Here is a 26,806-nt window from a genome sequence, read left to right as displayed (position 1 = left end):
TGTGTGTGTGTGTGTGTGTGTGTGTCTTTTACTTAACCGTACATTTACAAACAGTAAGTCCTCTATTGGTCAACTGTAGTTCTAGAAAAAGAAAATCACAGATTTTTATTTTTTTACAAAAGTGTTTTATTAACACAAAAGTATGGCACTATTTGTTTTATAATACAGTGGTTATAGTACCATTATTCACAATACAAATAATACCACAGAAATGATCATAAGAAAACAAGTGGTCACTATAGTATACAGAGGTTATTATTTAGGTTTCAAAAGAAGAAGACACTACAGTGGTGAACAGCTTAAAGTTTAGAGAAAAATTACGTCGCATTCGCTAGAAAAAGGTGGAAACAAAATGAGTAACAGTCTTATTTTGTAAAACGATTTTGGCAAAACTAGGGTGCACGGTGGCAAAGGCGGTTAGCGCTCTTGCCTCCCAAGAAGGAGATCGTGGGTTTGATTCCCGGACCAGACCAACATCACATGATCTCTCTGGGTGGAGTTTGCATGTTCTCCCCGTGTTACCGTGGGTTCTCTCCGGGTTATCCGGCTCCTCCCACCATCCAAAGACATGCATGTGTTAGGCAAAATTGGTGACTCTAAATTGGCCCTAGTGAATGAATGTGAGCGTGAACTGTCTGTAACGTCTATGTCTCTGTGTTTGCCCTGCGACAAGTTGGCCACTGTCCAGGGTGTACCCCGCCTAAGGCCCGAAGTCACTGGGATAGGCTCCAGTCACCCGCGACCCCAAAAGGGAACAAGCGGTAGAAAATGGATGGATGGATGGATGGATGGATTTTGGCAAAACTCTTCAGTTCATATGGCTTAAAGATAACATTTTAAGTAATCTATTTGACAGTTATAAAAGCTAAAATAATATTTAAATACAACATAGCATAGTTTATCAGAAGTTATTTCCAGGACTGAAATTATAACTGACAAAAGGAAAAAAATAAGTTCAGACTTAGTTTGAAAATGGACATATTTGAGTGACTTTGGACATTGCACTCTCTGTAGAACTCCACTCGCCCACTACATGCACGCCTCACCCCCCTTCTCTCGGGACAGAGGTACAGGGCGCTCAGGTGCCGGGGGTCCTGCTTTAGAAGAAGCCTAAGCCTCTCGGCCATCACATTCGTGAACAACAGGCCCCGCTGAACGCACTTTATTAATTATATAAAAATGTAATTAAATAAAATTAGCATAAGACGTATTAACGTCTTATGCTAATTTTATTTAATTCAATTTGATGTGCTACTTGTACTTTTCTTTATTTGCTCTCTGGTCCTGTTCTATTTTCTGTGTGTTAATAAAATAATACAAATTATAATAATAATAATAACAATAACAATTAAAATATATATACTGTATATTTCTTTCCTAATCCATTTGATAGAGTGTAATATTGTCTTTAAGCAAACAGCACAACGATCTTGAACCACTTGTATAAAACTGCATGTAAAAAATTAAGATAACATAAGATAAGATAATTCATTGTAAATTCATTGTTCTACTAAAATGCAATTGTCTTCAACAGTCACCCAAAAGAGGCTTCAACAGCACTCCCGACTGAATGAACAGGAGGAAATAACACTGTTATCCAGGCTATTATTCAAACTGACACAAACCGTGAGTTTCATTATGTTTGATCATGTTTGAATAATAAAACGACAGTACATTTTTGTGATGTTTTTCCACGAGGACAGGCCCAGTAACTACAGAGATTCCACACATAAATCTCGTGAACGCTAGATAACACGAGCTCAGAAGGACGGCGTAATATATAGTTTTTTTCCTTTCCAAAAAATAATAAATGTGCCAAAATTCTACACATTTTACGTTTCTAAAAAGTGCACAGAATCTCCACAGAGCTCAGGATCGGGTTGTCACATTTCAGAGGGAACCAGTTTTAGCCTAACGTTGAACCAATGGAGATTTTAACATGCTAAACACTAAACTTAGCATGTATTTTGACAATATAGTGCAGTGGGTGTGTATTTACCAAGCAGCTTTCCGGGTTGAGAGCTCTTTTGTTTACTTTATCATATTGTTTTTGCCGATGGATCTCTATGGACACTAGTGAAGTTTGTGACGTTCAACCCTGAGCGCTCTTTACACCTCACCGTACTGTAACATCCTCTGTAACATCCTCTGTAACATCCTCTGTAACATTAAAAAATCAAGTCGATCAGTCAAAATCCAGCTCCTCGGCCGAGAGTTTCTGAATTTTTCCTTCCTCTACATCATCTTCTGGAGATTTTAAACGCTTGGTCACCAGCTTCAGGTTGGTCTCGTGGAGAATGACCTGGGTCAAATACTTCTCCCGTTTGATTTGTTCTTTGACGGCGTAAGGGATGTCGGGGATCAGATAGGACAAGATGAATTTGGTGAAGTAAACGATATGCTGAGGAGAAAGCAAAAACGACAGGCTTTTAGTCACCACGACGCAGTCAAACGACTTCGTCTACATTCGATTATTTCAATACATACTTCGACAACGATGATAAAAGCCATTTTGGCCGCGATCACGTGCCAGTAGTAAACGGTGTACTCGTACTCGCGAGCGTGCCCAGGGGGGTACCGGAAATCCCGATATCTAAAAGAGAACAAGTACATTATATGACCAGAACAATACAGCTTTAACAATTGAAGGCAGATGTAAACGTAGATATTGTAAAGTCATCTATTTTTTGAAGAGATTTTGAAATGTACAATAACAGTTTCATTATAATAAACTTTAATTCCGTATTTTCCGGACAATAGTTTTGGCCGGGTGCGTTTTATACTTATATACTTATATACTTATACTCCGGAGCGACTTAAATGTGATATTATTTGTTATTTTCACACTTGCAACCGCATTTCTTACTCCAGTGCAACTTATATATGTCTTTTTCTTTTGTATTATGCATTTTTTGGCTGGTGCGACTTATACTTCAGTGCGACTTATAGTCCAGAAAATACGGTACATCTCCTATTATTTTGAAGTAAATGTTTTGGATAATTGGATCATTTTCGTCTATTTAAAATGAGTTTCAAAGTTGGTTTCAAAGATTTTACAAAAACATTACAAGATTTGCATATTGTTTTTGTAACTTCAAAAACCATGAATTGACATTATGCTATATTGTAGAAAAAGCTTCAGTTGTAGTCATCTGGACTCAGTTAGAAAAAATAGACGTTTCGACTCTCATCCAAGAGTCATTGTCAATAAAAGGACAATGACTCTTGGATGAGAGTTGAAACGTCGATTTTTTCTAACTGAGTCCAGATGACTACAACTGAAGCTTTTTCTACTATGGAACACGCCTGGACGAATGAGAGATTACACCGACATTATGCTATATTCTTATCTACATTTTCATATTAGTCTAAAGAGTGTTAGAAGAAGTGACTACCGTATTTTACGGACTTTAAGTTGCACCTTTTTTCATAGTTTTGGCCGGGGTGCGTCTTATACTTATATATCACAGAGAGGGAGCATCACAGAGAGGGAGAGGAAGAGGCTGGACAGAGTCATCAAGAAGTCCAGCTCCGTCCTGGGCTGTGCTCTGGACTCGGTGCAGGAGGTGGGGGACAGGAGGGTCCTGGCTAGATTCACATCTATGCTGGACCATGAGTGTCACCCCCTGCAGGACACTGTCCCCTGCAGGACACTCTGTCCCCTGCAGGACACTCTGTCCGCTCTGGAGAGCAGCTTCAGTGACAGACTGATCCACCCTCGCTGTGTGAAGGAAAGGTTTCGTAGGTCTTTCCTTCCTGCTGCTGTCAGACTTTATAACAAAAACTGTTAGTACTGAACACTCGCAATACTGACCTAACCATGTGCAATTCCGTCATATGTGCAATTACTGTTGTGATTCATGTGCAATTACTGTGAAATTCATGTGCAATCTATGTGCTGTCGTGACACATATTCATGTGCAATTACTGTCGAGATCACATGCAATGGTATTTATGTATTTATTTATTTATTTGTCTATGGGAGTTTTTATTTATTTATAGGAGATCTTCTACTGAAAGTGTTTTTCAGACTTCCTATAAGTGATCTGTTCTTCTGTATCTATCTCTGTATCTACCTGCGTTGCACCAATGAAATTTCCCCATGTGGGACAATAAAGGATTATCTTATCTTATCTTATCTTATCTTATACTTATATACTATACTTATACTCCGGAGCAACTTATATGTGATATTATTTGTTATTTTCACACTTGCAACTGCATTTCATACTCCAGTGCAACTTAAAGGTTGAATGGACGATTTTTTTGGCATAAATTTGAGTCTTATTTCCTCGTAGCGTGGACTGCCAATTAGTCCTGCCACGTATCAATGATAAAACGCACCTACTGTTCACCTGCCGCCGCGTGCGGATCGTCCCACATTTCCGCGGGTCTAAGCGCATTGATCTATCATAATATAGTTCCCTCAGTGCACCGGCAAAATGAAGACGGAGAAAGACAGTTCGAGCTGACACAGAAGTAGACTGAAATCTACGGCAGACGAGCTATGCGATCCGTCGCGCTAATAAACAAACGCACGTGTGTGTTGTATCAGTCCACACGGGGGAGTGCGCATGCGCACTTCCGCCTGCGTTCTCAAATCGCCGAAAAATCGTCCATTGCGCCTTTAAATATGTTTTTTTCTTCTCTATTATGCATTTTTTGGCTGGTGCGACTTATTCTCCGGAAAATACGGTACTTTATAATCTTACAGAAATACTACTTAACAGACTTCTCCCTCCTCTACAGATGAGCGTTGAATCACATTAGATGAATCACATTAGATGAATCGCATTAGACGTTCGTTCACCTGCATGAGGTGATGTTGTAGGCAGAGCTGAGAGGGCGACTTTGTTCGGTGAAGTCGCTGACGTTGAAAATGGACAGGGAGCTGTTGATGTAGCCTTGCATCGTGTGATTGTAGCTTTCTTCATAGGGATACACAGAGAAGGACCAGTAGAACACAAGGCGAGGGATCATGTCAGACGTAAAGGCTATGATCATGGACTGGCGGACAGAAAGTCAGATTAGAACACAACAAACACATTTGTTTTGAATTAATCAAGTCTAATAATCTATGTTGTCAGCAGCAGGTTTGCTTCTGGTACGCAGGGTTTTACTTTTGTTTTACTCTTGTCGTGGTGGAGTATCCCTGATTATTAGAGTCAACTGAATAGACATCTGCATAGCCAAGAGCTGCACATTAGAGGATATTAAAATCGTCTGCAATTTTTAGATGTGACACATTTTGTAACGATTATTAGTCTCACGCTCACATGAAGCACAGCCGCACCACACACACAAGACTAGTGCGGGACGGTGCAAGTGTCACATGGTCAAACTGGCTGTGTAATCATAACAAATCCTCCAGGATACAGGGCGAGCCTGAGCTGTCTTTCCACGCACTCTGACTTGGAGCCAAAATAAAGCACAAAGAAGAAACATGTGTTTATAAAGGATACAGCAGAGCGCTATATTCACTGGAGGTGAGGAGCCTGTTACAGTCACGGTAGTTTGTTTGTGCTATTTCTGATGTTTAAGGGTTTGTCACTAGGCAACGGAGCCTAGCTGTGTCTGGCTGCTCTGAAAGTTGTAAGAACCTCACAGTTTGAGTCGTAACAGAATCACATTGACCCCGCAGACATGAGGAGTTTAATGACAAATAATCGCTGCCCGGGCCACACCTCCTCGAACTCGTGGAGAGGAAAATTGGGCTTAATATCAGGACAAAAATGCAGAAGGCTTTAATTGTAGTTTCAGTCTTGGTTGTGAATTGATTCTGTCTTAAAATCCTTGTTAAATCAAAGTGGGTTTAGGCCTAAAGATTTTGGATTTAGTACTGTCCATGAAGTGTAGACCTGGTTAACATCTTGATTAAGTGGTTCAGGTTTAGATAATTTGCCCCAGTTTGGTTTGGATGGTTTGGATTCAAGTACGCGTTTGACTCGGAAATAACCTTGTGGCTCAATGGCTGGTATCGTTATGCATAACTCACGTTTGTGGCTACGGCGAGGATTGCAACGCCCTGGAGAATGGGCTGCCAGGCTCCGATGGTGCTGGCCTTCTCCGGCACCATGCGGCGAAACTGAGTGGTGATTTTCCAGGCGTCCACGCGGATCTCAAACAGGTTATTGACAAGAGCCAGGACCGGGGCCAGAGGGAACGAGGCCACAAACAAGGTCACGAAGCCAAACTGGATCACTGCGAAGAGACACCCACCGTTAAAAGACCCATCTCCAGATCCCCCCAAAAAGAGAGTTATCTCAAGGGACTTCTTATCATTACCTATTGTTAATTAATCATTTAACACATGGCAAATATAACAGGCCGATATATACCGTAGTTTCCGCACTATAAGGCGCACTGGATTATAAGGAGCGCTGTCAATCAATGGTCTATTTTTATCCTTTTTCATATATAAAGCACACAAGCGCATTAAGCCAAACAAAACGGTCAGATAAGTCAGTCAGTTGAACTTTTCTTCGTAATCTTTTGGCAGGTGCTGCGAGATATTAATTAATCCATATATAAGGTGCAACAGCCAAAAAAAAAAAAAAAAATGCGGGGCACTACGAGAATAAAGTCATTAATTGATGACTTTTTCTCGTTAATTAACAAGATTTTTCTTGTTAATTAACGAGAAAAAAAGTAATTAATTAATTACTTTTTTTCTCATTAAATAACAAGAAAATCTCATAATTTAAAGAGAATAAAGGCAGATACGCGGTTCACTTTCAGCACCATGTTACATGCTCCCCCCTCAGTGTTGCATAATGGTACAGTCCAGTAACAGCGCTGTGTTTTGTATGTTTAAAGCTCTGAAGCTGATCTGCTCTGAGTCCAATCCATCTGTGGAGTCTTCATTACACAAACACACCACCGCCAGGACGCAAATGGCGCTTGGTTAAAAGTGAATACAAATGCCCACAATAGATGTCGATCTTTATAATGCGGGTCTTTTAGACATCACAAACAATCATTTCCCCGGTGCAGTGTCACATGTCAGGTCCTGGACCTGTAACATGACGTACTCCGGTGTTGGATGATGTATGGATGATGTATGGATGATGTATGGATTATGTATGGATGATGTATCTGGATGATGTATGGATGATGTATGGATGATGTATGGATGATGTATCTGGATGATGTATCTGGATGATGTATGGATGATGTATGGATGATGTATCTGGATGATGTATCTGGATGATGTATCTGGATGATGTATGGATGATGTATGGATGATGTATGGATGATGTATGGATGATGTATCTGGATGTTGTATGGATGATGTATGGATGATGTATCTGGATGATGTATGGATGATGTATGAATGATGTATGGATGATGTATGGATGATGCGTGTGCGTAAAACATATCGCTTTTAGGCTGTGCCAAACACGATCCGAGCGTCAGGAGCTGAGAGGAAGCGCAGACAGATGTTTGTGTTCTGTGTGTTTTACTGAGTTTGTCCAAGGGATCACAAAAGGTTAGAATCCGGGCATAAAACTTAAAGGTGGTATGGACGATTTTTTTCAGCAATTTTTTTATCATATTTCCTTGTGGCGTGGATAAATCATTTGTCCTGCCACGTATCAATCATAAAACACACCTACCGCTCACCTGAAGCCGCGTGCGGTTCCTCCTCACGTTTCCGCGTGCCTAAGCGCATGGATCTATCATAATATAGTTCCCTCAGTGTACGGGGCAAAATGAAGACGGAGAAAGACAGTTTGAGCTGACGCAGAAGTGGACAGAAATCTACGGGAGACGAGCGATGCGATGCGCTCCGTTGCGCTAATAAACAAACGCACGTGTGTTGTATCAGTCCACACGGGGGAGTGCGCATGCGCACTTCCGCCTGCGTTCTCAAATCGCCGAAAAATCGTCCATACCGCCTTTAAGTGCACACAATGAGCACGTGAAAATAGTGACTGAGCAAAGTGCCCACGTAGACAATCAACTTAGAGGAGCAGAGAACCCAGATAATGTGTGAATATAACAGCGAGGCTGCTCCTCCTGTCTGCGGGCGGCTGTGGCGCCCAGTGCATTACGGGTACATCATGGAGAAAGTAAAGCCTTTATCCAACAGTTTGTGAATGATGCGTAACAGGAAAGGTGCTGCTAAACTGCAGTGTCTTGTCTTGTAATAAACACACGTAAGACATCATTTTAAAGGCCAGGAAACACTTTAAACATCTATTTTAGGCTTTTATGTAGTTCTAAACTGTCAACTCATCCAAGCCCGTTCTTGTGCGTCCTGACCGTGGTGCTGAAAGTGAACTGCTCACGTCACTTTGAATCGGCGCCTAAACTACGACTTTTTCTCGTTAATTAATGACTTTTTTTCTCGTTATTTAATGACTTTTTTCTCGTTATTCAATGAGTTTAATGTCGTTGATTTACGACTTTTTTCTCATTAATTAACGTCTTTTTTCTCATTAATTAATGACTTTATTCTCGTAGTGCAGCGCGTTTTTTTTTCCTTAGTTGGCCCTTATACTCGTCGTAAACAGAGATCAGGCACATGTGGCGATTGTCGGAATAATTATGGGGTAAAACATACAATCTCGCTACGAGTGGACGCTCTCCACAGATCTGAACTGTAACCCGGTCGTTGGCGTCACAAACTTGTCTCAAGATTAGTTTATCTTGTGGAACATTCCAAGGAAGCAATAACACCTCCATAGAGACAAAGTTGCATTCAACATTTTTAAGGATATTTAAATAGACCACACTACATTACACTACTGTTTACGTTAAATATATACCGTATTTTCTGGACTATAAGTCGCACCTTTTTTCATAGTTTTGGCCGAGGTACGACTTATAGTCCGGAAAATACAGTAAGTGTGTATAGAAAAAAACTGACAATTTACTGTATTTGTTGAAACAAGACTGACCAATGTTATGTCTCACACCTATCTAATATAAAAATAGATTAAATAGGTTAAAAAATATGTCTCACCCATTTCAAGGTACTCATAAAAAAGCCCTAATTTTGACATGGACTGGAGGCGGTAGTCCTGCTCCCATCGAGGGCATCCTTTGTCCGAGGCGATGCTCTGACCACTGCAGTGACGGGCGTACAGGTTCTTGAGCCATCTGCAGAGAGGAGAGCAGGATATCGCTGTTAGCTTTTTTACATGGACAGTTAATCATATTGTGGGAGTCTAATGCTTACGGTAACAAGACCTCCTGAATGTTATTCCAGATAGCTTTACCTCCCATGATGATGGACAGCTGAGTGGTCAATTCAATGAGGCAACCACCAGGATCACACTGTTCGAAAAGAAACCGAACAGTTTAGGAGAAATATCTAGCAGCAATTTTCGGAGTGGATTTTACATGTGCATTTCCAGGAGCATTTGAGAGATGTTTTAACTACCTGTCCGGACTAAAAGTGGCACGTTTTTTCATAGTTTTGGCCGGGGTGCGACTTACACTTATATTTATTCTTATATACTTATACTCCGGAGCGACTTACATGTGATATTATTTGTTATTTTCACACTTGCAACCGCATTTAATACTCCAGTGTGACTTATATATGTTTTTTTCATCTCTATTATGCATTTTTTAATTAAATTAATACACAAATTGTATGAGTTTCTGAACATTTCAGATTAAAGAGCTCTGGAAATCAAGACGTGCTCCGAACATCAGGTTCTGTGCCAGGTGCGTAGGATAAGGGCGTACGTGACGCTGAACTGTAAAGGGAAAGAAATCCTGCACACTGTCAAACTTGCAAAATAAAATTTTAATGGTGAAGAGGCAATGTTTCGGCGTCTAGGCCTTCGTCAGGCAAAACGATTAAAGATTAAAGAGCTCTAAACTACAAGGTTAGCAGGTTTTATACAGAACAAACACCAATACAGACACAGGAAGATTGATAAGAATTGTAGTGTTTTCAATTTACTTTGGAGGACATTCGAACTGTAATTTCTTCAATCTTGAAGCCCTTTTTGGTCACATACTTAAAAGTAACAAAGTATTGAATTGGATGGACTTTACCTCTTCATTCCTGTATTTTCCCAGTAGATAGACCGGCTGTCCGGGATAGCCCACCGCTTTCCCTTTGGCAAATGCAATGTAGAAACAGGAGGAGTAATAGTTGACAAATTGAAAGAGAAACATCTTCAGAGTCAGGCTGTTCTCATACTCCGTCCGGGTGCGAGGAAGCTCTGTCCGAGAACAATACAAAAGTGTTATTTATAAGGCTGTTTTTTATATGCGTCACACACCCTAGTCGGCTGCAAGTTTATTTGAATGAGGTGTGAGAAATGTGTCAGCACAAAAAAAAACAAATAGATTTTAGGCAATGAAATGACATGTAGTAGATATTAGTCAAGTAGAATAAACAATTCAAATAATATTAACATGAAATTTTATTATTTTATTTGATTAATTAAAATTTTCTGGGGAAATTTTTTAATAAAAATACATTAAAAAAATATTTAAAAAATAAAATAAATAATAAAAATAAGAATACAAATTAAAATAAAAGGACAGGACAATACCAGAGAGAACAAAATAAATTAAAATAAATATAAGGAAGGAGAGAAGAAAAATTAAGGCAAACAAAGTCCAAACTAAAAGTCCCATTTAGTCCGAAGTCGATCAAGTCTAAATGTGATTCCCCCCAGGGACGAACACATTTATTTCTAGACAGATATTGAGTTCAAAGCTGTCAGATAAGAAACCAAGAGGAAAACTAAAGAGAACATTTTTATTTAGAGGAAAAGCAGAGGTAATTTACTCAAAATGTACCGAAATCTGTGATCCAGATGGCCACTCGCTCATACAGCATGTTTAGGATCATTATGACGACAAAGTTGATGAGAGACGCCGTGACGGAAGTGGCCATCTGCGGCGTCACGTACTCCTTCAGCGGCTCCAGTTCTTTCAGGGCCTCTTTGCGGAGAGTGGTGGAAAAAGCGAAGAAAGCAGCCAGTCGATAGATGGTGATCGCCACAACCGACGCAATAATCAACATGATCTGAAGAATATGAAATGGAGTGAATACATTTGAGCTCAATAAACGGGACGATAGGTTTGTAAAAACTTACCCAGAACAGTACAGTCCCCATTCCTATTGACAGTCGCATACATTTTCCACAGGTTGAATAAGGCACTTTCTCCTTTACCTGAATAATAATACATTTTCATTGTTACTATTCATCAAGACAAGTTTAAGATGCGTTGAAATCGCAATACAAACAAATAAAAACAGTAAGTAATCAATGTAAAATGTACTGGTATAAGCCTAGATTTGAACGTTGTCTTCAGTTTGAGATTTTAGTTGCATTTCATTGGTTTTCAAGACACGCAAAGGCATAAGATTGCATTTAAAATATACCACATGAGATAAGATTAGACTTGATTTAGTTCTCAAAATAGACTTAGAAGAGGGGGCAGTATCTAAGTATTGTGCTTAGTTATATAAGATCAAATACTACTGAAAACGGAGTCAAAAGAAGTTCACAAAAACACAAAACTAAAAATATAGACAGCTGTAAATAGTGTTTGTTTTATTAACAGTATAAGAGGTATTCTTTATCTGAGAGAAGAAGTTATCTATTTTTTTATTATTTACTTCTGTGCCTAATCTGTTTCTCTGCCTAATCTGTGTTGCAACATAGGAATTTCTTATTTTAAAAGAGGTTAAAATATGATCCCAAGACCTAAAAAAGTATATAATAACCGTAATTTGTCTGGAAGCAATAGTCGGTAGTAATTATATTAAAATCGATTACTCCAAAACGTCTACCCTACTGTAAACTGTTTTATTTGTATAGATGTTTATGTCACATTAACTTGATTTTATCGTTCAGAAAGTTCATTTCAGAAAGCTGGTTAGGAACATATTAGACAATGAAAGGGAATTAAGGATTTAACTGTTGCAAATAAGGCTGAGCAAAATAATATGTCTGTTTCGACCCGCTATGAAACTAGCCGACTGAAAAATAAATATCAGCATTTTGCTGAGAAAACATCAAAATCTTTTATTTTACAATTATTTCGCCGACTCACCGGCCAGTCTGTCCTGAACCACCGTGTCAAATATTTTTATCATACTTGTTAACTTGACTTTCATCTCAAAGGTCTGATTACGCACAGCGTAACACATGCACATCATCATTTTCAGGCCTGCACATACGTCTGTAACATAACAGGGCGCGCACAAAAGTTGTCATATTGCCTTTAACAAGGTGGTTTAACCCTGTCGGCGCCACTCTCATGTCCAGAGTAATGACAGGCTCTGTCAGGGTGTGAAATTTGACTAACGCAAATGCATTCTGGGATTGAAACACGCCCAGTAGTGTCATCACAACAAACATGGCGGCGCCCGTGTCCCCCGCATGTTCCCCCCGCTCGCCTTAGCTACCAAAATAAAGGATAGCGGCATACAAAAGGTCGATTGAAATATCTTAGAATCGTGAGATTTAGTCTCCTGATGGGGTTGATAGAGACGTTTTCCGTCATTGACTGTTGAAGCCTGACCCCTGGTGGACTCAAAAAATGACAAAATTTGGATCTTTTTTTTTGCCTTCAAAGTAAAAAAAAAAAAGAATTTGCCTACTGACCGAGCCAGATGAAAAATGTTCACTCGGGTTACAGCAAACAGACAATTTATTTGGGGTAGCCTAACAGTAAAATCGTCTTACTTCTTCTCACAATATTTGTAACACTAAAATGTGATATTGCGACACCTCTGGTCAGGAGCCACTAGTGAGCGTCAGTTACCCCGGTGACTGGGTTCTTCTGTTCGTAGATGCACTTGGCCTCATATTCAGGGCGAGGCGGCTCTTCCTGCTCCAGAAACTCCACCGTGTCCCACTCGTACTCGAGCTCCGCCTGGTAACGCTTCCAGAACTCCAGGAAAAGGGTCACTGCAGGAAGGAGACGGACCAGAGCAGGAAAAGACACACTTTAAATATGTAGAAAATATGGAAACAACAATTTACAAACAGAAGGAGACGGACCAGAGCAGGAAAAGACACACTTTAAATATGTAGAAAACGTGTCACAAAGGAAACAACAACATACAAACTGAAGGAGACGGACAAGAGCAGGAAATGACACACTAAATATGTAAAAAATATGTCAAAAAGGAAACAGCAACATACAAACTGCATTAGAGTATTGAAATTTTAAAAAATCCAGGCTCAAACCTTATTTACTCATTTATAATTGTTATTATTCAGGTAACAATATACATAAGAATGAAAAAAATAATCACATAAGCTTAAATTCTGGCAATCAACAATGCCTGTGCTGATATTATAAGTAAGATTCACTAGATTACAAAAAACTCACCCCATATTGACATGAAAACTGCGAATACAAGCGTTCCAAAATTGTCAAATATACAAAGTTTCTAGAAAGAGAAAAAGAAGAGCAGACATAAATAATGATTCGACCGCTCACGCAAACCACGTGACGCTTTGACGCCAGCGCAACGGCTTTAATTTGCCTTGAGACTGTCAGTTCTCTCTCACCTTTGAGGACTCGCACGTGCTGTTCAACCTCCAGTACTTGCAGTGTTTGTCGCACTGTGGACACATCACAATCTGCCCTCCGATTTCTGGGTCGCACACCTCTTTACTGCGGCAACGAGACACGCAGTAGTGATTTAGAACATATTGCAAAGCTTCACTGAGCACAATGTAACTTTTCTGGTGGTCGTTTGTCATCTACTTTGGCTAGAATGTCCCGCAATATGGTATTAAACTGATCTAACTCGCATTTATTCATTTAGATGTGTCTATTGTATTTCCCGTACTATAAGTCGCACCCTTTTTTTAATAGTTTTGGCCGGGGTGCGACTTATACTCCGTGACTTATATGTGATATAATTTGTTATTTTCACACTGGCAACTGCATTTAACATGTTGATTATTTTCACTGTGGCAACTACAAGAGGGCACTCTAGGCTCTAACTAACGCAGAAGAAGAATCTGCACTTCCTCTACCTCCAGAGTTTGCGGAGTTGTTTAGAAGTGACACAGAGGAAGAAGAATTCAATGGATTTAGTGATTTGGGGTAATACTGATGCTTTTGGTAAACTTGCTCTCGAGGGACAGAAATGATGTACAGGTCTAAACTGTGTTTTTTGTTTTTAAGGTGTTAGATCAGAAAACGTTCTAGTAGTGATTAGTTTTATGTGAGCGTGAACCTCCAGGTGCTGGTCTCTTGAGTCTTGTATCCATAGATGAAACAGCCCAGTCCCACCACAGCGGCCACGGCCAGCATTATCGTGTAGAAACCCAACCAGGCAAAGTACATGCCAATCTTCTCTCCGTAATATTTCCTACGGAACAGAAAACACTTTGTCATTTGCTGTTTTTTGACGATTTTTAAAAGACCTTGAAATCACAATAGCCTCAAACTAATTTTGATGGGAATAAAGACTGAGCAATATTAAACATGGGCTTTGAAGCTAGTATCTGGTACAACAATTCGTACCTAAATATAAATAATACAACATGAATGTAGGCCTATTACTTCATACGTCAAGTACATACTGTAATACAAACACAAATACTACATGGTACTACCGGGACTGTGCAATCAAGGGAATAACATTGACTAGTAACATTTTTAAGTACAGAAAAGGAATATAGGAACAATACAAAATATAGCCGCAAGCGGCAATGATCGGCCCTCGCCACGCCGCCGCCACGCCGCAAGAGGAGGGGGCGCTAACGCGCCCCAATTGTTCTTTTATTGCGCCTACTGCTGAATCTGTGACGCTGTCACATCTTCTCCCCTTTGTTTTACCATCAAAAAGCAATTTTATTTTGAATTCTTGGCACAATGTGCGGCTTTGCCGCACAGACACCGTGACTCTTTGAATAAAAATGTGGATCACTTTTGATGGTCCACCCCTGAAGATGAGTCTCACCAAATTTCAGGTTAATAGGGCTAATGCCCTGGGAGGAGTTTGTGAAAGTCTAAAGTGTAAACATGTTCTGGCGATTTCCCCATTGGAATAACATGGAAGGTTTCGGTCATCGTTACGGCAACGCCATAACAATTATGACATGGCTCTCATTGACTTTTTTGATGGGGATGCTAAAATTGAGTTGTGTGTCAAATTTCATATAATTTCGCAAAACTAAACATTTAACCTCCATATAAAATCTGTAGGGGGCGCTGTGGCGCCAAATGAATTTATTTCACTTCAAGTGGGTTTAGGGCAAAGAGTTTAACAACTGATTCTAATTTGACGCAATTCGGACTTTATCTGCGCAAACGGCAGAAATTTTAAATATGGGAGATTTCTGAAATTCTAGCTACAGTTTGCGGCTTCGCCGCACAGAGACCGTGAGAGGTATCAATGTAATTTGGATAACTTTTGATGTCCCACTCCTCAGTAGCATTTTCACCAAATTTCAGCTTTTTAGGGCCAACGCCCTGGGAGGAGTTCGTAAAAGTACGACGTTTGGAAAAACTCCAAAATCATGTTTAGCCATTTTTGAAGCAATATGGCCGACATTTGGTTGGGCGGACGGCGTTGCCGTAATAATATTTTTTACTTCTCTTGTCACCATCTACCTCTGCGCCAAATTTCATGATTCTACGATCAGATTTTTTTTGGGTCATTTCCCATCTCTCAATGCATTTTTGGTACATTTGGGGGCGCTGACGCGCCAATTCTTTTTATTTTAGAAAAGGGAAATAGCCAGAATGTAGAGAGGCACGATTTTTAGAGGTGTGAACATTTTTGTGACTTTTCGTCAATGTTCACTGGGTGAAAAATAGGGGGGTTGGTCCCGAGAAGAAGAAGAAGAAGAAGAAGAAGAAGAAGAAGAAGAAGAATATTCCGATGCGAAAACAATGTTTCCCATTTTTCAAATATCATAAACTATACATTTTCGGAAAGCGCTCGCGCTTTCCTACCTCATGGTGTGGGTCCCTGGTCACTGACGGGTACTTTCGTTAATTTTGAGTGGGCTCCGCCCACTTTGTGTTTTTGGCCCTCTATACAGTAATAATGTTCAATTTTTGCATTACATGCTTATATGCATGGAACATGCAAGAGATGGGGAACGTATTCGTGAGCTACTTAGGGCAAATGAGTGCTTTATATGGCACTCATTTTGGGATGCTTCGCGGTCGTCATCCCAATTTAAAGTGCTCGTTTAGTGCGCACTTTTGCACGGGCTTCGCCCGTTTACAACGGTAATGTTCCATTTTCCTACTATTAATTAGTATGCACGGGGCGTGCGTGAGTGAAGGAGTGCGTTAGTGAGTGTTTGGAAGTGGGCGAGCGCTTCGCGCTCGATTTCGTGCGCACTACGTGCGCACTTTCGCAGCCGTGCTTCGCACGGCCTTACGAGATTAATAGGCCTCTCGCCAGCTTGTGGCGCTCGGGCCTAATTAGTTAGAGGGCACCTGCACACATTTCTTATTTATAGAAATCAGAAAATGTAATGTACTGGTTAAAGAGAATGTTGAAAAATTCCCCTTCTTTTCATTAATTTATACTTTGACTTCCAGGAAGTCCCATGTATATTCAGAATCTCCTCTACAAGAGAGTCAAACAGAAAAAAACAAAGAAAAAATCTAATCTGATCCATCTAATATGAGAATCACATTCAGGTTGCTTCGATAATATGGTTAAATTAGACACTTACACAATCGTACGTGCATTATTACTGTCTATTGCACCGCTGCGACTTGACTGTAACATGTCGTACCTTATTAGGTCGAGTGGCTGCATCTTGTAGAAGCTTTTGGGATGGGCCCATTCTTGAAACAGAAGATATCTCTCATTGGGACAGTCGTCTTCAATGGACTTTACGTTAAACCTGCACTACAAAACGATATGAAACGAAAAGAATGAAATACAGGGGGCCTAAATGTGACTTGTGTACGACACTCAACACTTACGTCGTGTAGTGGGTAAGCAGCTTTGTACACGCCACTGTCCAGGAGTTTAGTGATGCCAAACTTCTTAATGTTCCCTCGTACTTCGTAGGGCGCACGGCTAAGAATGTAGAAGGCCTAAAACAAAACACATGTTCATTCAGTCTAAAGGATTATTGCTTGTTCCACATGTAACGTGGTCAACAAAAGAACGGCGCAAAAAAGCATAAATATACCGTATTTTCCAGACTTTTTTCATAGTTTTGGCCGGGGTGCGACTTATACTCCAGAGCGACTTATATGTGATATTATTCGTTATTTTCACACTGGCAACCGCATTTAACATGTTGATTATTTTCACACTGACAACCACAAGAGGGCGCTCTAGGCTCTAAGTGACACAGAAGAAGAATCTGCACTTCCTCTACCTCTGGAGTTTGTGGAGTTGTTTAGAAGTGACACAGAGGAAGAAGAATTGAATGGATTTAGTGATTTGGGGTAATACTGATGCTTTGGTAAACTTGTTAGCATGTTCTTTATCTTATAGTTATCTGAATAACTGTTAATATGTTACGTTAACATACCAGACACTTACCACAGTTCTGTCTGTGCCTCATGTAGCTGAAGGTGTACATTAGCATACGTACACCTATTCACCATAATAATATAATAGATCCATGTGTTGTTCTGTATCTGTTATTATTTTAAATTGCAATTCAAGATGAAATGTCTGTCCTTGGTCAAATAAATTTCCCCCAAAAATGTGACTTATACTCCAGTGTGACATATATGTTTTTTTTCTTCTCTAGTATGCATTTTTTGGCTACTTTGCGACTTATAGTCCGGAAAATACGGTAAATATGAACATTAACGACCTAAAATTCTACATAAGTGATGTCCACAATGTAATGGCTAGTCCCAGAGAACAAATATGCTACATAATGATGTGCCCCATGTGAGGAAACACCTTACACAATGCTGCCCGTGTGAAGATAAACCCGACAGATCAGTGGCGAAACATGTTTACTCTTAAAACTTTTATCCAGTAGACTGAATTCAGTTTACTTTTGCTCTGGACCCTTTCTGAGTGACTTAGCAGCCTCAGCAGGTCTTGTTTACATAATCACCATCATCATCATCATCATCATCATCATCATCATCATCATCATCGTCATCACAACAACAACCACCGATTTTTGTTGTTTGGAGGGAGGAGAAATAAATAATGAATAAAAATTGCCACTTTTACAAATTGCCAATTTAAACTTTACAAATTCTAATATTGGTTTGATTATTAGTATTATCCTGTCTTACGCTAGCTGTTTTTATTTGATTTTATATTTTATTTTTAACTTTATTTATTTTCCCCCTCCATTCCTTATTAGGACATGAGAGGTTTTGTCTATAGGTGTTTATAAGAGTTTTGTTTATAACTTCCTACACGTTATCTGTTCTTTTCCTCTGTATACCTGCGTTGCAACAATGAAATTTCCCCATGTGTGGACATTTTCATTGTTCATTCTATCTTATTACTTTATACATAACACGATAATAAACAAAATAATCAAAAACCTAGTCAATGACCAATGATTTTGAGTTCTTTGGCCTATATTTCTTCAAAGATCCAACATTTTTAGTAGGGCTGGGTATTGCCTAGTACCTCACGATACAATACTGATACGATACAGCGAACTTGATACGATACACGTCCTGATTCATGGATATTCCTTAAAACTGTTTACTATGATCATGTTTTGATTAAGCAGTAGTAACAAAATGCATTAGAATTTCACATTCACTCTGTCCTTAATATGAGAATACAACTGTTCCATAATTAAGTCACATTTTCAGCTCCTCAGATTCAGCAGTCTGTAGGTTCACAAGTGTAGATCTCGGAAATGTCTAATGACTTTATGTATATTAAGTGTATTACGATACACTTCATCCCTGAATCGATACACTTATTGCCAAGAAGTCCATCACAATATATCACAATATCGATATATTGAGCACAGCCCTAGTTTTTAGTCAAATATGAGACTTTAATTTACACGTTAAAGTACTTAAACACATCTTACCATGCGACTCCTCATGGCCGGTGTGAAAAACATGTCTTTGTCCCCCATGTGGAAGAACTCCAGGCGGTCCTTCTCGAACGGAGCGGTGAAGAACTCGGCCTCTTTGTGGATGAGGTCTTCGTCCGGGTTGAACGCTTTGGTGATGCAAGAGAAATATCTCCAGACGGACGGTCGAGAGGACAGGTCGTTGGGCTGGATGGGCATCTTGATGTGCAGGACCTCGGCGTATGTGCACAGGACGTCCCACGGCATGTGGATTTTGACAAACATCAGCTTTTCGTCCACAACCTTCGAAAACACAACGCAGCGGTTCAATGGAGGAAGAGGAAAGGGGTTAACTGAGAGAATACTGGTACCAATAAAGCATAGTAATAAAAAGTAAAACAAATAATATGATGTAATATAAAACTTTTACAGGAATTTCTGGAATAAAACAATTTGTATTTCACAAGCTAAATATTTATGAACTTATCCTTTTTTCTTTCTTTCTTATTTTCTAACAATTTTACTTAGTTTAAACCTGTTAGACCTGTATTTTCCGGACTATAAGTCGCACCTTTTTTCGTAGTATTGGCCGGGGTGCGGCTTATACTTAAATATTTATACTTATACTCCGGAGCGACTTATATGTGATATTATTTGTTATTTTCACACTTGCAACTGCATTTCATACTCCAGTGCGACTTATATATGTTTTTTTCTTCTCTTTTATGCATTTTTTGGCTGGTGCCACTTATAGACTGGAAAATATGGTACTTTTTTACATTTTCTAACAATTTTACTTTGTTTTAAACCTTTTATAATCTTAGTTCATCTCTGTTATAGATATAGTCAGATTGGATTGAACATTCAAAGCCAACTTGAATATAAATTATAATTGAAAAAAATATAGAAATATTTGCAATATTTCAAAACAGACAATGTTTTTTACACTCTTATAATCACAGAGCTCTAAATGTTAAACCAAAACAGTGGATGTTTCACTCACCGATCGCGTGGCTTCCAGCTCCATCCCCATCTTCATCAGGCTGGCTTCAAAATACTCTCTGCGTCTCTAAAGACAAGGTGAAAGAAATAAAAGATTTTTAAGTATTGTGATTCTGAATTAACTCTGATCTAATCTTTTGAAATTCATTAGAAATTTAAAAGCAATAAGGTGATGTTAAATTTAGTTTCATGTCACAAAAGGTCAAATAAAACAAGCTACATATTTTTAATGTTTACTTTTTTGCAGTTTTAATGTGAAAGTCTATTCTAAAGCAGAATATTCTTGATTATTCAGGTCAAAAAATAATTGAAAGGACAAAAAATAATTTTAGAAGTTCAATATATTGTCCAAAATAGACCTAAATGTAAATATATCTTTTTAATGGCTATTTTTGCCATATTTAACTTTCTTTTGTCTTTCAGAAAGTCCGTTTCATAAAGCAGGTCACAAACTTGAGGAACAGTAACACGTTAGACCACGGGAATGAAAGAAAATGAAAGATTTCCTGCTTGTTTAGTCACACTCAATAATTGGGAATAATCATTAAATCGTAATGTTTTTTATCGCAATTAGGGACGTCACGATATCAAATTTTAGTGTCACGATTATTGATGTTGTTAGTCACTGTTGACGGTCCTGTGCGAGCTACAGCGGGCGTGCTGGTTACAGGCCGCTGCAGCTCATTTAACACGGACTACGCAGATTAAACTGGAAAACAATCATTTAATAAATGATACAAAGTCAATATTAGAGGTCAGTGTGTTGAGGCCTGTGTTCAATCTTACAATAAATGAATTTGTGCCGCATTTTGATATAGCAAACACATTGCAGTTTGTTGGATCACAGTGAGTGCGACAGACAAACCACACGGTGATGCAAGTCGAGGTTAGAAACGTGTTGCCACGCAAACCGCAGGCTAGTCTGGAAAACTGAAGCTATTCTCACCTAAAATGAAGAAGAATGATCATAATAATCATCATTTGTTACCAGCAACTAAACCAAAACCATGTGCATTTCTTATTATTGATATATGTTTGGAACTTTGATCAAACAAATGGAAACTCCCTGTACAAATACAAATGTCAGACAATATTAATGTAACGTGGTCTCATGGAAAAGTAAAGATCAAATAAGAGAAGCTCAAATCTAAAAAATATTTGTAGTTAAGTAGGAATAAAAATGTAACGCTGATCACTTTATTAAAACATGTCACTCAAATCTAACTTTTACAACACATCGATGAGCAAAGAGCTTTAGAAATAAAACTTTATTTCAATGGGAGATCTTTTCTGTACCTTACGTCTGGCGAAGTTGTGCCTCTTCTCAAACTCTTTCTTGTCCTCGTCCTCGTACACCAGAACGTAGTCGATCCTCCGCGTGCCGTCGTTGAAGAAAAGCGTGTCTTTTTTGCCGTTGAACTCGACCTGTGAGCAAAAAGAATGACCGTTGTCGGGTAAATCGGCCGGGGGGAACTGGTACTCCTCATTTTCCATGGTCCCATACATTTTGTGCAGAGAGAGTCCGAGCTCCTTCTGTCAGAGGAACGGTGTGGACCAAACACACAAGAGGGAGTGGCTAACATTGTGGCACCTTGGCTTGATCCTGGACTGTCTTATTGTATGGTAAACATTACAAAGGCAAGACGGATGGAAACAAGTGCCACCCATTAGTAAAAGGATTATAATTGCGCAATGATGAATGTATTTCTGCTCACAAGGGTGAAAAATCCAATTAAAGGTGGTATGGACGATTTTTTTCAGCAAATTTTTTATCATATTTCCTCGTGGCGTGGATAAATCATTTGTCCTGCCACGTATCAATCATAAAACGCACCTACCGCTCACCTGCAGCAGTGTGCGGTTCGTGCTCACGTTTCCGTGTGCCTAAGCGCATGGATCTATCATAATATAGTTCCCTCAATGTGCAAAATGAAGACTGAGAAAGACAGTTCGAGCTGACGCAGAAGTGGACAGAAATCTACGGGAGACGAGAGATGCGATGCGCTCCGTTGCGCTAATAAACAAACGCACGTGTGTGTTGTATCAGTCTGCACGGGGGAGTGCGCATGCACACTTCCGCCTGCGTTCTCAAATCGCCGAAAAATCGTCCATACCACCTTTAAAGGTGCCATAACGTGCCTTTTTTACGTTTCGTAGTCTATCCTAAGTGTATAATTGATAATAATAAGGGTTGTGCAACACCCTTAACATAATAGTTAAGAAATATCACCCAGACCTTGGACCCCCTCACCAACCCGGAAATGCAGACGGCTTGGTTTGATATTCGCCCCCACCCTTGCAAAGAGCGATCTGGCTCTCCCGCCCAACCCGTGACGTAGTCTCAGAGAGCGCGTGTGTGCCCCGCCCACCCGTGACGTAGCCCCACAGCTGTCTGCTCCGCGCTGCGCTGCTCCTGTCGCGCGACTGAGTGAGAAACGATAGAACTTCAGATCAACACTACTTTGGAGAGGGGGGAGAGGGAGGGGGGATGATTACGCGTGCCTGTGATTATGACGCGGTCTTGTAGACACCCCCCATCAGTTTGGAGATTCGAGGAAAGGAGATAGTCTGTAATATAGCTAAACACTGCGGGAATCAATCAAAAAAACACTCTGGGTACATATATGAAGCACAAATAGCAATGTAAGAAGGTTAAAAGCTCTGAAAAGTCGATTTTGCATGTTATGGGACCTTTAATGTAATCCGTGCAACATTTAGTGCAGTTCTTTGTGATCTTTGACCCGTATCGATTTCAAAGCAGAGAGTATTACAGGATCTTTCACAATAAAAGCCCTTGTTTATATATTAAATTACTAATGATTTGCTCCTCATCTAACCCCTTTGTGGCTGAACGCCTTCTTCATGTCACACAATGATACAAAATCCTTTCACTGGGCAATTAATCCAGAGATTGACAAACCGAGATCGACTCGTTAGCAATTATTTAGGAGGTTTTTCTGAATCAAGAGGTCCACAGTCGATCATCTGTCAATAAAAGCATGTGGTTTTGAGCAGAGGTCAGACTGTTGAGGAAGAAATTGTAATATAATTTGTTTTAAATGGCACAGATTAAAAGATTATACAGATTACGGTAGTTTATATTCAAGAAATAATTATTAAAAGCCACCTTTACATTGTTTTTGAAAAGACGAAATTAAAACGAATAGAAAATCAAGATCGATCAATATAAGGGGGGAAAAAACTTTTTTTTTCTCTTCAATATCTCCCAGTCCTACTTTCACAGTTTTCACACAAAAAGACAGTTACTCCGATGTTCAATTACCGATGGCAACAACACGAGGCTTGATATTCAAAAATGAGCTGCTGATAACACACTCAACACTCTGTGTTTAATTACTCGGTAATTATCTGCTGTATTGTATTGTTTTTAGTTAAATTTCCTCCTGTGGAACACTAAAGATGAACCAAACGTTCACTCACCTCTATTGCTTTGGCCATTACGGCTCCTTCTTTAATACTGTGATATGTCGGTAAAAACTCCTGCGGGTAAACTGACGAAAAAAACAGATTCATAGTCAGTTTTTGTTTCAGCATACAGCAATTAAACATATTGTCATATAATCTGAGCGGCTCATTTTTCTTTTTGTCTATTTTAATGAGTTAAGACTTGCACTATGAGGCTAGAACACAGACATTACAAACATTAACTTAGTGGTCCGTCCCTCATTTGCACAAAGCACTTTTCTTCTGTCTCTTCTGACCACCACCCTCACATTAAGTTGTTGTTGTTGTTGTTGTTGTTGTTGTGGTTAAGTTGTGGCAGGATTTGGTAACGTGTGCTTTGTAATGCATAGTTGGCTCTTTCCTGTAGCAGTGCAACAACAGATATAGGAATCCTCTGCCATTTTTCAATTTAAAGTAAAAAACTTAGAGGAAACTTGCCCTAAATTTGGCCCTAGTAACACCAGGGGAATACTAAAAACAACAGACTTGCTATTTGTAATGGCAATACATCACAAAAATATAAAACTAAATATATATCTCTCTTGAAATAGAAATGTACTGTTTTTTTAAAGTAAAATGTAAAAAAGGCAGATTTTAAAGGTGATTATTAAGTTTTATTTGTCTTGTTTTGGTTAACTGTTTATTTTGACACGTTCGACTTCTAATTTAGGATATTTTTTAATGTTTTTTATTGAACTTAATTTATTACTGTCAACAAGTATATCAAAATATTGCACTTTTTGCATAATAACAAACAAGTGCACATTTCAGATGGATGTAGAATATAGTTATCCGATCATTTTTTGTTCCACTCCTTGTCCTACTATCTACACTAATGTTGTCAAAAGTATCAAAAATCAGAAACTAATCAATACTGAAACTAATATCCAAACGAGATACACGTTTAAGCAAGTATTGATGCAAAAAAATCACATTAACAGGGCAAAATGTGGCCTTTCCTGAACAGTTGTAGAATGAACTTGAGGCTTTAGCTTTATCAGTAGTACAAATCCTCATGGTGAAATAAGAAAGTACAATTATTCAGTGTTGAAAAAGACTATTATCTAAACAAACTGCACTTTTATCATCTTTTTACCTCACCATCAGTATTGAGCTTATTCTTAGTATAAAAAAGAGAGAAACTGTAGTAATCTATGCTGTGGTCACGTTGCAAAACTTGTTAGTCCTGAAACCAACATAGTCTTCTTCATAATAGCACACAAATTAACACAAATTCATGTTAATTTGCTCCTGGCATCCTGTATTTCTGGAGTGTTTTTACGAGACTGAAAGATGCACAAAATGGCCACTGAGTCATAGCACCGCGTGTGATATCATACAAGAGCAATGCGTTTGAAAAGTATGTCAGTGGGCAAAACCAAGCTGTTTGCTCTTGCCACAGACGAAGACGCAGTGCCATTTCCTCTTTCGGAGAGCAGAGCGTCAAAGTGAATTAGAGGCGTCTGCTTTGTTTCACACAGCATTAACTCACAGTGAATGTAAGTTAATATGGCTTTTTCACAGTTTCATGCATGTCAGGTTAAATACTGTAACGCGCTCCTTTTTGTGATCTGTCTACATCATCATCGAGCTGTTTATTTCTCATTTTGTGCCACTTTTACCACGCTCTATAAAGCATGAAATGAAGACTACACGTGTCCCATTATGAGCGGGAACTGTACATTTTGACATTCCTCAAGCGTGGACTCAGAGCTGCGACATCTGCGTCAAAAACAAAAAGGGGTTTGACCGCCTGACGAGTTGGCAGTGTCAGGAATGTAAAACGGGCTAGATTAGAGAAGTGAATGACATACAATCTGGACTGTGCAAATTAGTATTCACAATTGTAGTTTTGCTTTAGGTTTAAGATGTATGTGAAAGTAGAATAAATTATGCATGTATGCTTGCATCTTTATTTGTGTGCATGCTTGCATCATATCGAATGACAATAATAGTCTTACTTTGCTGAATTGCTTTTCTAATTAAATACTACAGATCCTGCAAATGTTTTCCAAATCAGAGAAACCTTCAACCATTTTTATCCAGTTGGAATGAATGATTGAAAGTGGTTTGTCATACACTACCTCACATGTTCACGATAAATACCTCTATGTAACAGTATTTGCACCTTATTTGACATGAGTATATTAGCTATTTTTGCAACTTTAGTTATTATTGTGTATTTTTTTTTTGTTTATTATTTGTTCTTTGTTAATATATTGTGTTACATTGTGTGAGCTACTGTGTTCAAGTAAGTTCTCTTGTGTACTAAAGTGTGTCTGGGTGTTGTAACTGTTGTAAGCTCATGCTAGTCCTGATGTGGACTTAGTTTGGTCCTGTTCTAGTCCTTGTTTAGTCCTGATGTGGACTTAGTTTGCTCTTGTTCTAGTCCTTGTTTTGTCCTGATGTGGACTTAGTTTGGTCCTGTTCTAGTCCTTGTTTAGTCCTGATGTGGACTTAGTTTGCTCTTGTTCTAGTCCTTGTTTTGTCCTGATGTGGACTTAGTTTGGTCCTGTTCTAGTCCTTGTTTTGTCCTGATGTGGACTTAGTTTGGTCCTGTTCTAGTCCTTGTTTAGTCCTGATGTGGACTTAGTTTGCTCTTGTTCTAGTCCTTGTTTTGTCCTGATGTGGACTTAGTTTGGTCCTGTTCTAGTCCTTGTTTTGTCCTGATGTGGACTTAGTTTGGTCCTGTTCTAGTCCTTGTTTAGTCCTGATATAGAGAAGAATTAATTCGTGTTTTGTTCTGGTTAAGTCCCAATGTTGATGTATTGAATGTACCACAGTCTCAGTCTAAACGTGACTGGTTTAGTTAAAATGACATAATGGAAGTTCGGGGAGGATGCTCCCAAAAATAATGTGTTACGTAGATCTGAAATGATTTGATGACATGTTTTTCGCCTTTTAAACTGATTTCATAACGATCATGGGCAGTAGATTCAGTGTTTAAAAGCTCATTGTTACTTTCAAACAAATCAAAATGTGCCAAACTCCTCCGCAGTGGCGCATGTCCAGGCACACTCACGAAAAGTCCATTGTGCACGACTGTAAAGTAGTTTTCTTACCTATTTCTTCCTCGATCATGCCAATGGCAGTGTCCTCCTCGGTGTCAGACACAGAGTCCATCTCCAGCTCGTCGTTCCCGTTCATAGTTACTTTGTTTTCAGGTCACGTTCAAACTCCACTGGGCTGTAACCGGCTGTAACTCTTCTCTGGCTATTTCAAAGCTGCCGTAAACGGAATTCGTTGTTCATAGTTGTCTTTATTTCTCAACATCGACCCAGACGCAGAGTTTTCTTGGTCAAGTTGTGACTTGAGAGAATGGAAAGTGTGCGGGTGGGGTCCATGAGACGGACGGGGGGAGTTACTGTAGAACAAACACGCCCACAACTACATCTGACAAC

General features: G+C 39.2%; 1 protein-coding gene across 1 annotated transcript; it reads right to left on the bottom strand.

Annotated features, from left to right (window-relative positions):
- Nucleotides 1–102: 102 nt before the first annotated feature.
- ano6 (anoctamin 6) lies at nt 103–26,742 on the bottom strand. The gene is made up of 20 exons (XM_072454925.1): nt 26,468–26,742; nt 23,382–23,452; nt 21,237–21,365; nt 19,942–20,007; nt 18,954–19,241; nt 16,900–17,013; nt 16,707–16,822; nt 14,180–14,314; nt 13,503–13,608; nt 13,321–13,381; nt 12,748–12,893; nt 11,070–11,147; nt 10,771–10,999; nt 10,015–10,184; nt 9,185–9,282; nt 8,969–9,105; nt 5,996–6,201; nt 4,811–5,007; nt 2,488–2,593; nt 103–2,401 (listed from the first exon to the last, which is right to left on the bottom strand). The coding sequence occupies exons 1-20, from the start codon at nt 26,550–26,552 to the stop codon at nt 2,186–2,188; spliced, it is 2,754 nt and encodes a 917-aa protein (XP_072311026.1). The 5' UTR covers nt 26,553–26,742; the 3' UTR covers nt 103–2,185.
- Nucleotides 26,743–26,806: the final 64 nt, after the last annotated feature.

This window comes from Eucyclogobius newberryi, unplaced genomic scaffold, assembly GCF_026437365.1.
Source record: "Eucyclogobius newberryi isolate DKJ021-1_F unplaced genomic scaffold, fEucNew1.0.hap1 SCAF_2, whole genome shotgun sequence".
Lineage (NCBI taxonomy): Eukaryota > Metazoa > Chordata > Actinopteri > Gobiiformes > Gobiidae > Eucyclogobius > Eucyclogobius newberryi.
This window is presented reverse-complemented; position numbering and strand designations above follow the sequence as displayed.